This window comes from Lethenteron reissneri, chromosome 26 (genome assembly GCF_015708825.2).
Source record: "Lethenteron reissneri isolate LAM-NWPU_2019-01 chromosome 26, ASM1570882v1, whole genome shotgun sequence".
NCBI classification, from domain to species: Eukaryota; Metazoa; Chordata; class Hyperoartia; order Petromyzontiformes; family Petromyzontidae; genus Lethenteron; species Lethenteron reissneri.
In genome coordinates this window covers 1857536-1870517 of record NC_083804.1, presented here as the reverse complement: position 1 = coordinate 1870517, position 12982 = coordinate 1857536, and the positions used below count along the sequence as shown (strand labels likewise).

The window sequence follows — 12982 nt, the reverse complement described above, 5'->3', positions numbered from 1 at the left end:
AACAGAAAACTGAGTGCGCGCGCAGAGAAGCTTGCAGAGAGGGCGCAAGCTCGGAATGAGACTTCGAGGCGTGAAGAGGAAGACGTGGATTAGAGAACGCGCACAGGTTAGAGCAGGGGACGGCGATGCTTCAAAGATGAAGAGCCATTATTTTTGTTTTTGTCTTTTGCCAAAATAGTTACAGAGCCGCATCACACGCAGAGCGACTTGTACACAGACACATACACGGCAGTGGGTGTCCAGCATGTAACAAACAAGTGCTTATTTAAATAAACAAAATATGTGATGGAATAAACGGATTCTATTTAGTCCCCCCTCCTCCGCTTAGTTAATATTTATCAATACAGTTTGACTGTTGTACATTTGTCGTCACCAAGACATTCCATAGTGAAACCCATTTCCCTGCCACCTTTAATCAATTATCTTTATGTGTTTACAATTTATTTGTTTTTCAAACGGCTGCCCGGTACGGGGCAGGCAAAGAGCAGCAAGAAGGCATCCAAAGAGCCGCAGTTTACCGACCCCTGGGTTAGAGCCATCATCAATCATCATCGACGAAGTGGCCTTGGGCTCGAGGCGATGGAGCGAGAGCCGAAGGATGAACGCGCCTTAGCGGATCCTCCACCGGGGAGACGGAGCAATGAAATCGTCTCGTGCAGGTGCGAGATGCTGACGTTATGGGGGAGGGCCTGAGTTTCGAGGTGGTGAGATGTTAACAACCTCGCCTGGTATACAGGAGGTGTCGCGGGGGTTCGATCCAAGGCCCTTGGAGCGTGGAGTTTTCTCCTCCACATTTGGAATCTACATCACGCGTTTAGATTATTCGGCTGCTATACTGTAAATGTCCGCATGAGGATAAGCCACTAAGTTTAGCTATCATTTGTGGCCAGGTCGCTTCTGAAAAAAAAAACCCACTGTATATTTCAGTGGGCCTTACCTGGTTAAATAAACGAGTTCTAGTTTAGTTTGGGATCAAACTTGGACAATGAAACAAACGATGAAGCGAATGGCGGGACGCGGTCTCACGACTGAATGTATTTTTAAATCCTTTATATTAAGTTCACTTGCTTGCTTGCGTGCAAATCTTTCGATCGTTTTTTAACCCACTTCCCGTGATCCAATCGAGTTGACATTTTCCACACAGACTCGTTGTGCGTGACAATTTATTTTCGTGAAAATTTTTTTCCAAAATGTTACACTTTTTAGGACAAAAATATTATATTTAATTACCAATTACTTAATGGTGCAATGCAATCATCTGACCCATAGGTGGCAGCCATCTCAAGCCAGAGGACGAGAGGACTCTAGCCGCCACGCATATAAAGGATTTATAGTAAAAAACTTTGTTTTTACAGGTTATACTTATTGTTGGATCAGACCGCGTGTGTCGTAAACCCTCCTTCCAGCCGACGCGACAAGCAGGTTCATAAAGCTGGTGGCGTGAACAAGCGTGCCACAGCCATCTCGCAACACCTTGGCACGACGTTTCGGCGATAATTGCAACCACCATCATCAGCGCGCAGGAGGAGGAGGAGGGGGGCATTACGAGACACATTTGACTTCGCCATCCAACACTTTAAAACACCCAACGACGTCATTGCATTGGTCCCGAGGCGCCCACGCGACAATTGTTTCATCGCAGCATCGCGACCGATGGTGGCGGGATGATTGTTGGGGGGGGGGGGGGGGCTCCATCCATCCAGCAGTGGATCGATCACGGCCGCTGCCTCTGGACGGTCGATGGGAAGCGGTGTGGGGGTGGAGTGGGGGGGGGGGAGAAGTGGGGGGGGGGGGAGAAGTGGGGGGGGGAGAAGTGGGGGGGGGGAGTGGGGGGGGCTGGAGTGGGGGAGTGGGGGGCTGGAGTGGGGGGGGCTAGAGTGGGGGGGAGGAGTGGGGGGGGGTGGTGGCTGGAGTCACGTGACGAGCGCGCTGCGTCACGTGACCGGCTGTTGTGGTGACGTAAGGCGGGAAGATGGCGGACGGCGGGTGAGCGGACGGGGATGGACGGCCGAGGCGGTCCTCGGCTTCCCCTCCCTCGGCGTCGTCGCGCCCCCCCTCGACCCACCCCGGACCCCCTCGAGCTCCCGCACTCTCCCCGCGGGGTCCCCCTGCTCTGCGGCCCTCTCGGCCGCTGCCTCCACCGCCCCCCTCACCGAGCGCGTTGGAGGCTGTGGCGAGCAGGGATGGCTGGTCGCCACCGCTGTGTTTACCTCCCCCCAGCCGCTGCGCCTGCAGCAGCCCGAGCGAGTCTGCACTCAACCCTCGTGTACCCCCATCCCGACCACTGTACCTACCCCTGTCTCTACCCTGGTGTCCCCGAGCTCTACCCCTGGCGTCACCCAACTCTACCCCTCCCCTCGTGTCACCCAACTCTACCCCTCTGGTGGTGTCACCCAACTCTACCCCTCCCCTGGCGTCACTCAACTCTACCCCTACCCTGGTGTCCCCTAGCTCTACCCCTGTCCAGGTTGGTGAAGATGGGATTAGGGCGCTGGACTAGTGCAGATTTCGCTCAGAGTTGATGCCAATCTTGGCCAGGAGTTGAGCTTAAGTTGCTCCACCATTGTGTTAATCACCTCTCCACCCACTCTCCCGCTAACGCAAACCCATCTCTAACCCTACCTACCCTTAAGGATATACCCTGAACCTACCAACCTACAATCGGTGCCTGTAACCCGCTCCCAGCTCTGCTACCTGCAAACCGAGGCCTCGCTCGGACCCAAATCCTAACCTTTAACCCAGCTCTAAACAAACCCCAAAAACCCAACCGTGGCTCCAAACCGTAAGATTCCCTACATCAACTCTAACCCAATTGCCCAATGCTTAACCCTCACCATTGTCTACTACCTCGCTAACTCCGTCTCTGCCGTCTGTGCTCGTCGTGTGCAGGGAGGCTGGCGGCGGCTGGTGGGGCAGCTGGATTCACACCACCCTGGAGACGGCGCGGAGCAAGGTGAGGAGCGAAGAAACCCACGGGGTCACGAGGTCACGAGCAGGGCCCCGTGGGGGACACGGTGACACGGAGTGAACACGAACAAGACAGCACCGTGAGACAATGGCAGACGAGCCAAACGGAGATTGGGCAGAAGAAACATTGGGGAACTTGGCAGACACAAGGAGAAAAGGATTGACCCAGTAGAGATGACACAGGGGGACATGAGAGAAAGGTATGAGATGTGGGGTCATGGATAAATGAGACCGCGAATGACCGGGAGATGACACAGTGAGACAGCCGACATGGTAGATATGGTGGGAAACAATGGCATGGGAAACAGACATGGTGAGCGACCAGGAGAGATGACAACACAAGGGGATACTGTAGACATGGGATATGGGTTAATACATAGGGGCAATGGACTAACTGGAGTAACGTCATTTCAGGACATGAGGCAAGGTATACAACCTGCAGAGAAACGAGCACCTTAGCAAATATAAACTTTACTCAGAGTAATGTTGTTGCCCAATGTTTGTTAATCTTCTGAATCTCTAGTTCATCATTTTACATATGGCATCTTCCACACGGGTTTTTTTAGCTATCGTTCCTTTGAGTGGGAGTGAGGATTGCTAGTAGCAGGCATTTGCCATTGCACGCTATAAATCATGGTATGCACTTTGAGATGTATGCATGTGGAACTTATTTGCACTGTACATAGCCAATCATGCTAATCGGAGGTGTCCATGCATATGAAGCAGAAGAGATGCCCGTGACCCTGTGAAATGTGGTTGTTGATGCAAACGAATGGGTGCCGTTGAGTGTGCCACTCCGAGGTGAAGGCTCCGCTCTGGGGGGGAACGGGCTGTGGCCTGCGTAGCCCCTCGACTCTGGAACGGTTTGCCAAAAGACTTCAGGGATTTGACTTCAATTGAGAAGTTTGCCTCAACTTAAATCATTCTTATGTAAGAAGGCTTTCATCTCATTTTATCTTTAGGCTCTTCCCCTCCTTTTCTTATTACGATTAGAATGTTTTTTTATTGAAAGGTTGTTATGCTTATTGTTTTTTTCTCGTTATGCATATTGTGTACAGCGCTCTATGATCCATGGACAAAGATCGCTCAAGTCCTCCAACTTATTATTCGTGTATCATTATTAATTAATGATTATTAATATATTGTTATGACTCCACGTGGCTGTGTCCGCGTCTCCACAGTCGTCGGAAGCGCTGGAGTTCATCAAGCGCGACCTGACGGAGTTCACGGAGGTGGTGCAGCACGACACCACGTCGACCATCGCCGCCACCGCCTCGGCCATGCGCGACAAGCTCGCGGTAGGGCCGCTACCGCCGCCGCTGCCCGTAGCGCTCCGTAGCGCTCCGTGACGCGCGTGACACTCACGGCACCCACAACACCCTTGACCCCCGGTGCATCGATTGATGAATATCGATTCTTAACCCTTTCTTGTTCCGATAACGTACGTACACGTACGTCATCGGATTTTCTTCAGATTCCATGACACCTGTCATCGGAACGGAACTGGACGAAAAAAATAATAACTTTATTGGTTACGAGGCTTCCACAAAGCCATGCGGGATTGATTGTGGCACAATTTGGCGCTAGCTATCGTAGAGTGCAGTCGTGTTGCTACGGTTCCCTGCGGTGAATACAATGTCTTTAAAAGCAATGGTGCTATGCCTCTAAATAAAATTAACATTGAACCGCTTGCAAATGCCCAGATTCAGCGGTGAATGGGACCCACCCTGCAACTTGCGGTCTTCTAGGAAAGGGAAAGGGTTAAGGTGTGATCGATACATGTCAAGCTGATGGTACATGTATCATGTTTTGCATTCAAGAATCGGTTTACGTTTTTATGCAACTATATGCAAATAATATGCTGATCCGACATTGACTAATGTAGGGAACAGATATGCAAAACGAGGCACAAGAAACAAGAAACGATTCAGAACAACGCAAAAAAAGGAATTGATTATTTAATCGGCCCCCGAATTGCTGGCGGTATTGAATCGTCACTTGCATACTACGTGTGCATTTAACATGTAAATACATTTACTGAAAGTCAATGCAATAGTAAATTCACATAATTGTCACTTGCATATGTGATGGGTCGATGTACAGTGCAACACGTGTACAGTTCGTGGCTATGGCCATTCTGCTGGTGATTTATCTCATTGTCTGCTGCTCTGTGTGGCGTTAAAACCCATTTAATCTCCTACGGACAACTGTTTTGGCTTTGTCATAGAGAAATCGTTTTTATTGATTCTAGTGGCAGTTGCGACAGCTTGACCTAGAAAAGAGTACCACCGTGCACGGCAGGCCTGGCTGCCCCGGTCGCAGTGTCAGGCTCTGGGGTGGCCGCTTGCTGTGCGTGTTGTTATCAGAGCCCTCCCTAGGGTGCGGCGAATTGAGGGGACCCCGTGCTTCAACCTCACCATGTCAGATGTAGTACTTCCGGTTTAGTTTGAAGGCGTTGAGGGGGAGGGGGGGCCCACACAGTGTGCGTTGCTCCGGGCCCCCACGCACCCCCACTATGACTGTCCCCACTCGTCACTGCTGTCGTCACTGCTGTCGTCACTGCTGTCGTCACTGCTGTCGTCACTGCTGTCGTCACTGCTCTCGTCACTGCTGTCGTCACTGCTGTCGTCACTGCTGTCGTCGTCGTTGCACACCCAGGCTGACGGCTCGACGGACACGGGGCGGAAGATGAAGGAGAGCCTCTCAAGCCTGTTTGGGGTTATCTCCGACGCGTTTTCACCCTCGCCTGACCGAACTCTGGACTGCGACGATGTGGCCTTGGTTGCGACTCCGGACGGCTCCACGGAGCCCTACGACCGCGTCAAGGTGCTTCGTTTTGTTGTGCTCCGTGTCTTTCTGTTATCCCCACGTGTTACCTGGATTTATCTTCATTTTACAAAACAGTTTTTAACTCGCAACCCAAAATATTAAAGGGTATGGAAGAGTTTTTAAAAGTGTATAAAAGAATTATGAACATGGATTCTTACACTTAGGATATGCGTATCCTATCTTGTGTGTAAGAATCTGTTTAATCCTTAGTATACGATTGGTTCACGTAAACCCTGCAGCAACCATAGGCACTACTTTCACCATTACATCACAACTTCACATCAGGACAATTCATAGAGTTGTAATGCGGGTAAATCATTATGTACTGAAAAATATACAAGGACCGAATACTTTAATTAAGAACTGACTAAACAAAAGTGTCACACTTTGTACGGCTCGTGTTAGTCTAGGCTATGTAGATGCATATCAATGCAGTGTTTGAGAGGTTCTGTGTGTTGATTGAACATGACGCTTTGCAGGCCCGGCTGTACAGCCTGCAAGCCGACCCTGCCACGTACTGCAATGAGCCTGATGGTAAGCAGAGCGCAGTGCGCACTCACTCCTTGTTAACATGAGGTGCAACCCAAAACATAAATGAACGGGTCTCATGTTGCAGATGCACACCTAAAGCTGTATTGGTGGCTGTGTCCACAGCTGTGTAGCATCTCGTTCAAAACTTCCACAGTGAAAGAATGGATTTTAAAATCACGCTCGGACATGTAATCATGGCACTCTAGGTATGTCACTGTCACGTCACTCTCGTATGTTTTTATGCAGTGCCAATGCGGTGAAATCTACGTATGTTGAACTTTTTTTGCACTGTACGTATCCATCCGTGATAATTGGAGGCGCGATATCACGGAATATGGAGTGTTTGACAGTGATTTTAAATCGTGTTTATTAACAAAGCTTAAACTTGTGTTGGGCAGCCTGGGATACATGCACTGTTAGTCTGCCTGCAAGTTGAGAGCTGTGTTTTGTGGATTGGGTCTTCCCATAAGTATATCATCCAAATGGCCTTGTATGTATTGCTCCTTCAACTTGACTTGCTGAGTCTCAAAACTTGTTTTTCAGAAGGATTCTGTATTGGGATTTGTAATCGCTTCTTTTTTTTTTTATAGCCACAAACTGCGTGGCAATTAGCCTGAACAAAATGCAGGATATAGTTGTATTTCATCACGTGGATTCGAGAACATATCTAGAATCACGACAAACTAAGTGGGCTTTGGCAGGACGCTTAAGAAGGCGTACACCACGAAAATGAAGCGATAAAATCAGCTTGCGTGCAGGTGATAGGTGGATTGTTACATCCACTCTGTTCGTTCCATTCTCACCACCGCGAGAGATGGCGACAGATTGGGGAGGCTTTCATGGCTGCTGCTGGTGCTGATAGTGATAACGATGTCTCAACCTGAGAATGGTTCTTAGCAGAGTCTCCGTACCACGCGTGTGTGTGTGTGTGTGCGCTGCGCCCAGGCCTCCAGGAGCATTTTATGTCGTGGGCCGAGAGCTTCAGCCTGGAGGAGCGCAAGGCGGAGACGGCGGAGCTGCTGGTCGCGTGCCCCGCGATCCGCGCGCTCTACACGCGCCTGGTGAGACGACGCGGTCACGGCCGCCCCTAGCCAGGAGCCCCGACGGCTACACCGACGTGTCCACCACAGTGGAGCACCTCTTGTCCGCGCCGATGTGGCGGCGCTATTGGTGGATCCCAGTGTCTGTATTTGACCTCCGAAAGTACTATTAGCTGCATGGATAGATTCGGATAAAGAGGGTGGAATTGTCATCACTTTCGGGTCACCCTTTGTCTGTGAAAAGCCGCATTAGTGGCCAGCACTTTCCCACCTGTCCTGTGATCAAACCAAAAGATTGAGCTCTCAGTTACGGAAGAAGCACGGATGACAAGCCTATTTTTTCTCACTGTAGCAGTGCAGGTGGGAAGATAGCTCCGTCGCGACTGACAGGCCTATTGAGGTCGCTTCAAAAGTAGCCCTTCAACATCTTCCAGGGACATTCTCGTGACACGGTGGTGCACTTCTTGCTGCGACAGTTCAGAACGGGAATTTAATCATCGTCTGATGTGACACTGATAGCACAATTTGAATATAATAGAAGAGGGGGGAATAACTGCTGTGGTTGACAATGTTTTTTAAAGGGGTACTTCTGCTCAAGTAGGTTCAAAAGTGGAATGAACCCCGGAACTGTTTGCTGTGGTAATCACCCCCGCAGGTGCCTGCGGCCGTGTCCCACCTGGAGTTCTGGCACCGCTACTTCTACAAGGTCTACCAGTTGGAACAGGTGTGTACATATGTGTGTTGAACTTCTTTCACACCGTACGTAGCCAACCGTGCTAAATTTAGCCAAGTGACTGGGCGAAGGGTTGTGAGGCCCCCTTTGCGCAGTCACTTGGCTCTCGCTAACGCTGTTGGTCTTACTCCGTAGGGTCAATGGAGCTTCTTCATCGGTTTGTTTGATAGCCACAGTGTGCTGCTGGTAGTATTATTCCATCTCTCCAAAGGGTTCATCGGGAAGAGGCATTTTCCAGTTTACAGACGGGTGTCTGGAATGTGCAGGTCCTAAGGTGGGTTGAAAATTGATCCGTATGAATAACTATCCATCTTCCTCTTTGGTTTTTTCGGTAAAGTCACGTAGGTAAAACAATTAATAAAATAAAATAAATGAAAACAACTAAATTAAATCTCGACGTTTCGGAGGCAGCACTAGCCTCCCTCATCAGGTGTCAAAAGGCACATACTCTCATTTTAAAAGAGCTTCTCTTGCTGTTTGCGTGGATCTGCTTAGTTTTTGTAGAATGAACGAATTGGACAGAAAGATCACAAACGAAAGCGACGTTCGGCGTCGTTGAACGGCGCGTGCCATCTGAGCCTGGTGCGTGCCTGACCCTTTGCGTGTGCGAGAAGGACGAGGCACGGAGAGCCGATCTGATGAAGAGGGCAGACCCCAGCAGCCAGGACAAGGAGCTGGGCTGGGAAGATGAGGAGGGTGAGGCTGCGAGTGTGCCACTTTCCTCGTCGCACAACGACGCAGCTATCACATTTCACCGTTGCTGGGTTATCAGGAGCGCGGGTTCCATGCCCGCTTTGCTGATAGTAATAGACGATATGCATTCTACAAGTCATGGCTTACTGCGGCGGTGTAAAGAAACACCGCAATACTGTAACTTTTGGGCCTGTGAAAATGTGCTTCCACGAAGTCGTGATTTGATTTCAGAATGTTTCATTATTATGTCGTGGTGCTTTGTTGTGCTTGTAGTGCCTGAGTGGTCTCTCGTCTCGGTGACAGAAAACATCCTGGTTTTTTTGTAAAGGTGCTGAGAGCTTACTCGTCGCTGTGCAGGGGAAATGTGTCCATCTTTCCGAGGGCACTTCACGAGTTTAACATGAGAACATGGCAATTCCCCGTCAAACGGTAACTATTAAACTTGCCACACAACCAGTGTCCACATCTCTTAAAGATTTTGGACAAAATTGGCAACAAAATTGTTACAGAGATATCTAAATAAATAAATTAATAACGTTATTTAGAATTACAGTGCAATTAGCATGCGAGTGTGTGGGTGTAACAAAGTGAGGTCGCGCCCCTGAATGGACCAGCTTTTCAGCTTGTAATTAACACGTTATTAAATTTAAATGCAGGAATAGGTGAGCTGAGCTTAGTGTGTGCTCTGCCACCGCCGTGTGCTCCTGCAGACGATCTCCTGGACTCCAAGAAGGAGAGCAGAGTCGGCCACGTCCGCCCCTCCCACCCCGAGGCCGACGAGACCCGGCGCGAGCCCCCCTCCGCGGATGCGCCGCACCCCCCGAGCTCGTCGGTACAGACGCTGAGCGAACTCACGGAGACGGCGCTCTCGCTGAGCGAGCGGCGTGAGCCGCGGACCACGCCCACCGCCCGCCACGATTCCGACAAACCGACCCCCTCCTCGCCCGCCCCGGACTCGAGGACTGACGCCGGCGCCGCGCCTGACGCTCTCCCCCCTTCCGCGTCCTCGGAGACCGTGACCACCTCGGACACGGTAACCGCGGAGACGCTCGTGTCGCACGCGCTCGCCGGCGGAGACGGCGGCGCGGGCGAGCGGAGGGACTCGGCGTCCCCGACGCCTCCCGCGGCCGGCAAGGACGAGGCGGTGACCGACCTGCGCGTGCTGGAGCTGCGGTCGGACAGCGGCAAGTCGACGCCGTCCAACAGCGCCAAGATCGGTACGGCGCCGCCCGTTGCTCTCGCCATCCCCTTTCTGTGACCTTCTGGGGTCTTGGGGGGCCACTGGGTTGCGGCTCTTGTCTCTCCGTCGTCACCGTGGTCTCTACTCGGCTGCTTTGCGTCGCGTGGCACGTTTCGGCTGGACTCCCGCCGGAGTTGGGTTTTGTGTGATGTGCACGTCACGTAAGCTGTGGAAAGGGTGCGTGCACCACAATGGAAAAAAAACGGAATGCTCACTCGACATTAATGTCACATGCTGTGATGATAAGGTCACGTCTCTAACTGTGCGGTAGCTGGAAATATTTTGACTCTTATCCATGTGAATTCTTGCAGGCTCCAGCACAGACATCAGCGAGGACTGGGAGAAGGAGTTTGAACTGGACATGACGGAGGAGGAGATACAGCAAGCGCTGGCCAAAGCAGAGGCGTCTGGGGAGGTGCTACGCTTCTTTGACCTCTAGTCCAACTGTTTGCGCCGGGTTATCGGAACGCCGGTTTCTCCGAATCCCACCCTTTGTCGTGCACTCCGATATTTGATCACTAAAGGCAGGTGCCGTTGTCGGCCACTAGAGGGCGCGGAAGTCCCGTTGAATTTGCTCACATGTTTGTATATCTGCGTTTCATTTGTTGTGTGTGTGTTGCACACATTGTTTGTTTTTCATGCATGTGGTTTATATTATGTTTCTGCGTGCTGAATGTGGTTTGAGCTTACGTCCGCTTGCATCTACGGAATAATCCTGACTGATGGCTACTGACGGCGACTGCCGCTGTTTGTGCGTTTGTGCGTGCGTGTGTGTGCGTACGACTCTTAGATGGAGGGCGACTGGGAAGACTGGGAGTGAGCGACACGAGCTGCACATCGACCCTGTCTTGACCCCCCTCGCTCCGCCTTCCTCTGTCCGGCGGCGGCGGCAGCGGTGGTAGCGATTGTTTCACCTCCCGCGCCCCACGTGGCGTGCTCTCCACGGCCGTTACACATCACCGCAAAGTGTGGCTTTGCCCGGGACCTTATAATTTCTTCACGAGAGATTTTGGTCATTTGCAAAAAGTGCCAGTACGTGTACGTGCATGGCCACCTCCCACTTGTCCGGTGGCCGGCCCAGCAGACAGGCTGGGGATAGGCCGCTGTCGGGCCTTGGTGGACCTTGAGTGAGATGGGAGGCACTTCCAGCCATAGAGGATTTCATCTGTTTAGGCTTCTTAAGGCCACCTCTTATACACTCGTGCACGTTAGTTGAAATATTTTTTTCTTCCGCACTTCATTTTGCTTATGGATTGTGAGAAGCAAAACTTAGAGAAGCGACAACGGTAAGGGATTTTTGAAAGCGTAAAATCAGAGGTTTTTTTGATACACAAAAAAACTGTTTTATGTTTGGCATGCTGCAAATAAAGGTCACGCAGCCAAAGTTATTTCATCTAAAGTGCGAATAATATTGCCGTTAAAAAGTTCCAGCAATGCCGCACGTTTGCTTGTGATGTGTGTGATGTAGCGACAGCGGGTGTCACGGTCTGCGCTGCCAGTTGAATCAACAACCTACGAAGTGACTGATGCCATAGACTTCTCTCATCTGTATGTATATGTAAATTACTCTTGACAAATCATAGTGCCATTCTTATTATTACTATTATTATTCTAGAAGTATATGTGGCTTTTAATAGCTATAATTTAACTTAAGTATGTCTCCATACCTGCATGATTTAAAGTAACAGTCTGCGTCATGCCATGCTCGGGGTGTGTGTGTGATCCAAGTGTGCAATATGAGAGGGCCAGCTGTGGTGATGGAGAGATGGCCATCCCTGCTCATCTCTGGCTCCCAATGTGTCTTATGAATGGATAGCAGCACCGGACAGAACTACTGTGGCCGTGAAGCTCTTGCGCCTCTTGGGAGGCTGCTGTGAGCCACGCGGCCCACCCGTTGACATCCGCAATGTAGTTGAACCGATGACGCGCTCAGCAGCTGATCGCGCCTACCCCTGGAGTGCGCATTCTCTAGGGGCATAATTGGAAAAGCAATTGTAGATAATAGTTTCGACACTTTTTAAGCCTAAAGGCAGAATGACGCTTGTTAATATTTCTCAAGTTCGAACGCTAGAATCCGTAGCAGTAGCACTCGACGACTGTTCAGCCGCCACCAGTTGCACCATCGCGTGTGTGCGGTCATGAGGTGGGAGGACAGTCTGCCGATGGCCGCCGGAGCGTTTTTGGCAGCAGCAGTTACTGCTGCTGCTGGGGCTACCTGCTGTACCTGGGGGTCATCGGAGACGTACACACCCGAGAGCGGCTTCACGTCCAGCGCTGTGTGTGGAGTGGTCATGAAGCGGAGACCGGTGTTACTTGAAGGCGGACCGTCGGTCTGGCAAAGCTGACTCGGCGGCTGGGTTTGGACGTGACCGGAGTGAGAAGACGAACTCCGGTCCGCACCTTGATCTGCTTCTGAATTGTCTTCATCAGTTGACCTGTAAACATTTGGGCAAGCACTTCAATGTTTCAGTATGGATACAACGAGAATAGGTCATGGTTGGCTATGCCTTAGGAAGAAGTTTCATTTGGAATTGGCATAAATTTATCCAGAGTGTGGAAATATTGGATACTGGGGTTCGGTACTATTTGTCATGTATTTACAGTTTGGTTAACACGTAGGCTTATTAAAAATATGCTTTGCATCGACTGGGCAGTTGTGTTACTTGTAAGGCAAGGCAGAGTCCATGTAAACATTAACCTAATGATTGACCCGATCAGCCCTCGGATTTTCGGGACCAGTGTTTTTCTCAAAAAAAATTTAATTGGGAAACTTCAGCAGTTGAGATTTGTTTTGTAACTTATGAGGTTTTAGCCAAGAGCCATCTATGAACACCCATTATGTGGTCCGTTTAGTGTCAGAACAAGGTCATTATTCAAAACCTGCCTTTGAATTTGGCTGGGATAGTTAATTGGTGTTAAGTTCAATATTTAACGCTCAATAGTTCTACT

At 50.6% G+C, this 12982-nt stretch overlaps 1 protein-coding gene across 1 annotated transcript; it reads left to right on the top strand.

The window, feature by feature from the left end:
* The first annotated feature begins 1927 nt into the window (after positions 1–1927).
* Positions 1928–12675, top strand: BSDC1 (BSD domain containing 1). Its single transcript, XM_061559713.1, has 11 exons — positions 1928–1986; positions 2890–2953; positions 4149–4265; positions 5626–5793; positions 6276–6330; positions 7273–7388; positions 8023–8091; positions 8715–8796; positions 9504–10010; positions 10345–10448; positions 10824–12675. Exons 1-11 carry the CDS (start codon positions 1973–1975, stop codon positions 10851–10853), a joined length of 1326 nt encoding a protein of 441 aa, XP_061415697.1. The 5' UTR covers positions 1928–1972; the 3' UTR covers positions 10854–12675.
* Positions 12676–12982: the final 307 nt, after the last annotated feature.

Excerpts from the sequence above, each read along its gene's own strand:
- BSDC1 (XM_061559713.1), top strand. Across the intron at positions 2,954-4,148 it reads TGGAGACGGCGCGGAGCAAG|TCGTCGGAAGCGCTGGAGTT; the intron begins GTGAGGAGCGAA and ends GCGTCTCCACAG. Across the intron at positions 10,011-10,344 it reads GTCCAACAGCGCCAAGATCG|GCTCCAGCACAGACATCAGC; the intron begins GTACGGCGCCGC and ends GAATTCTTGCAG.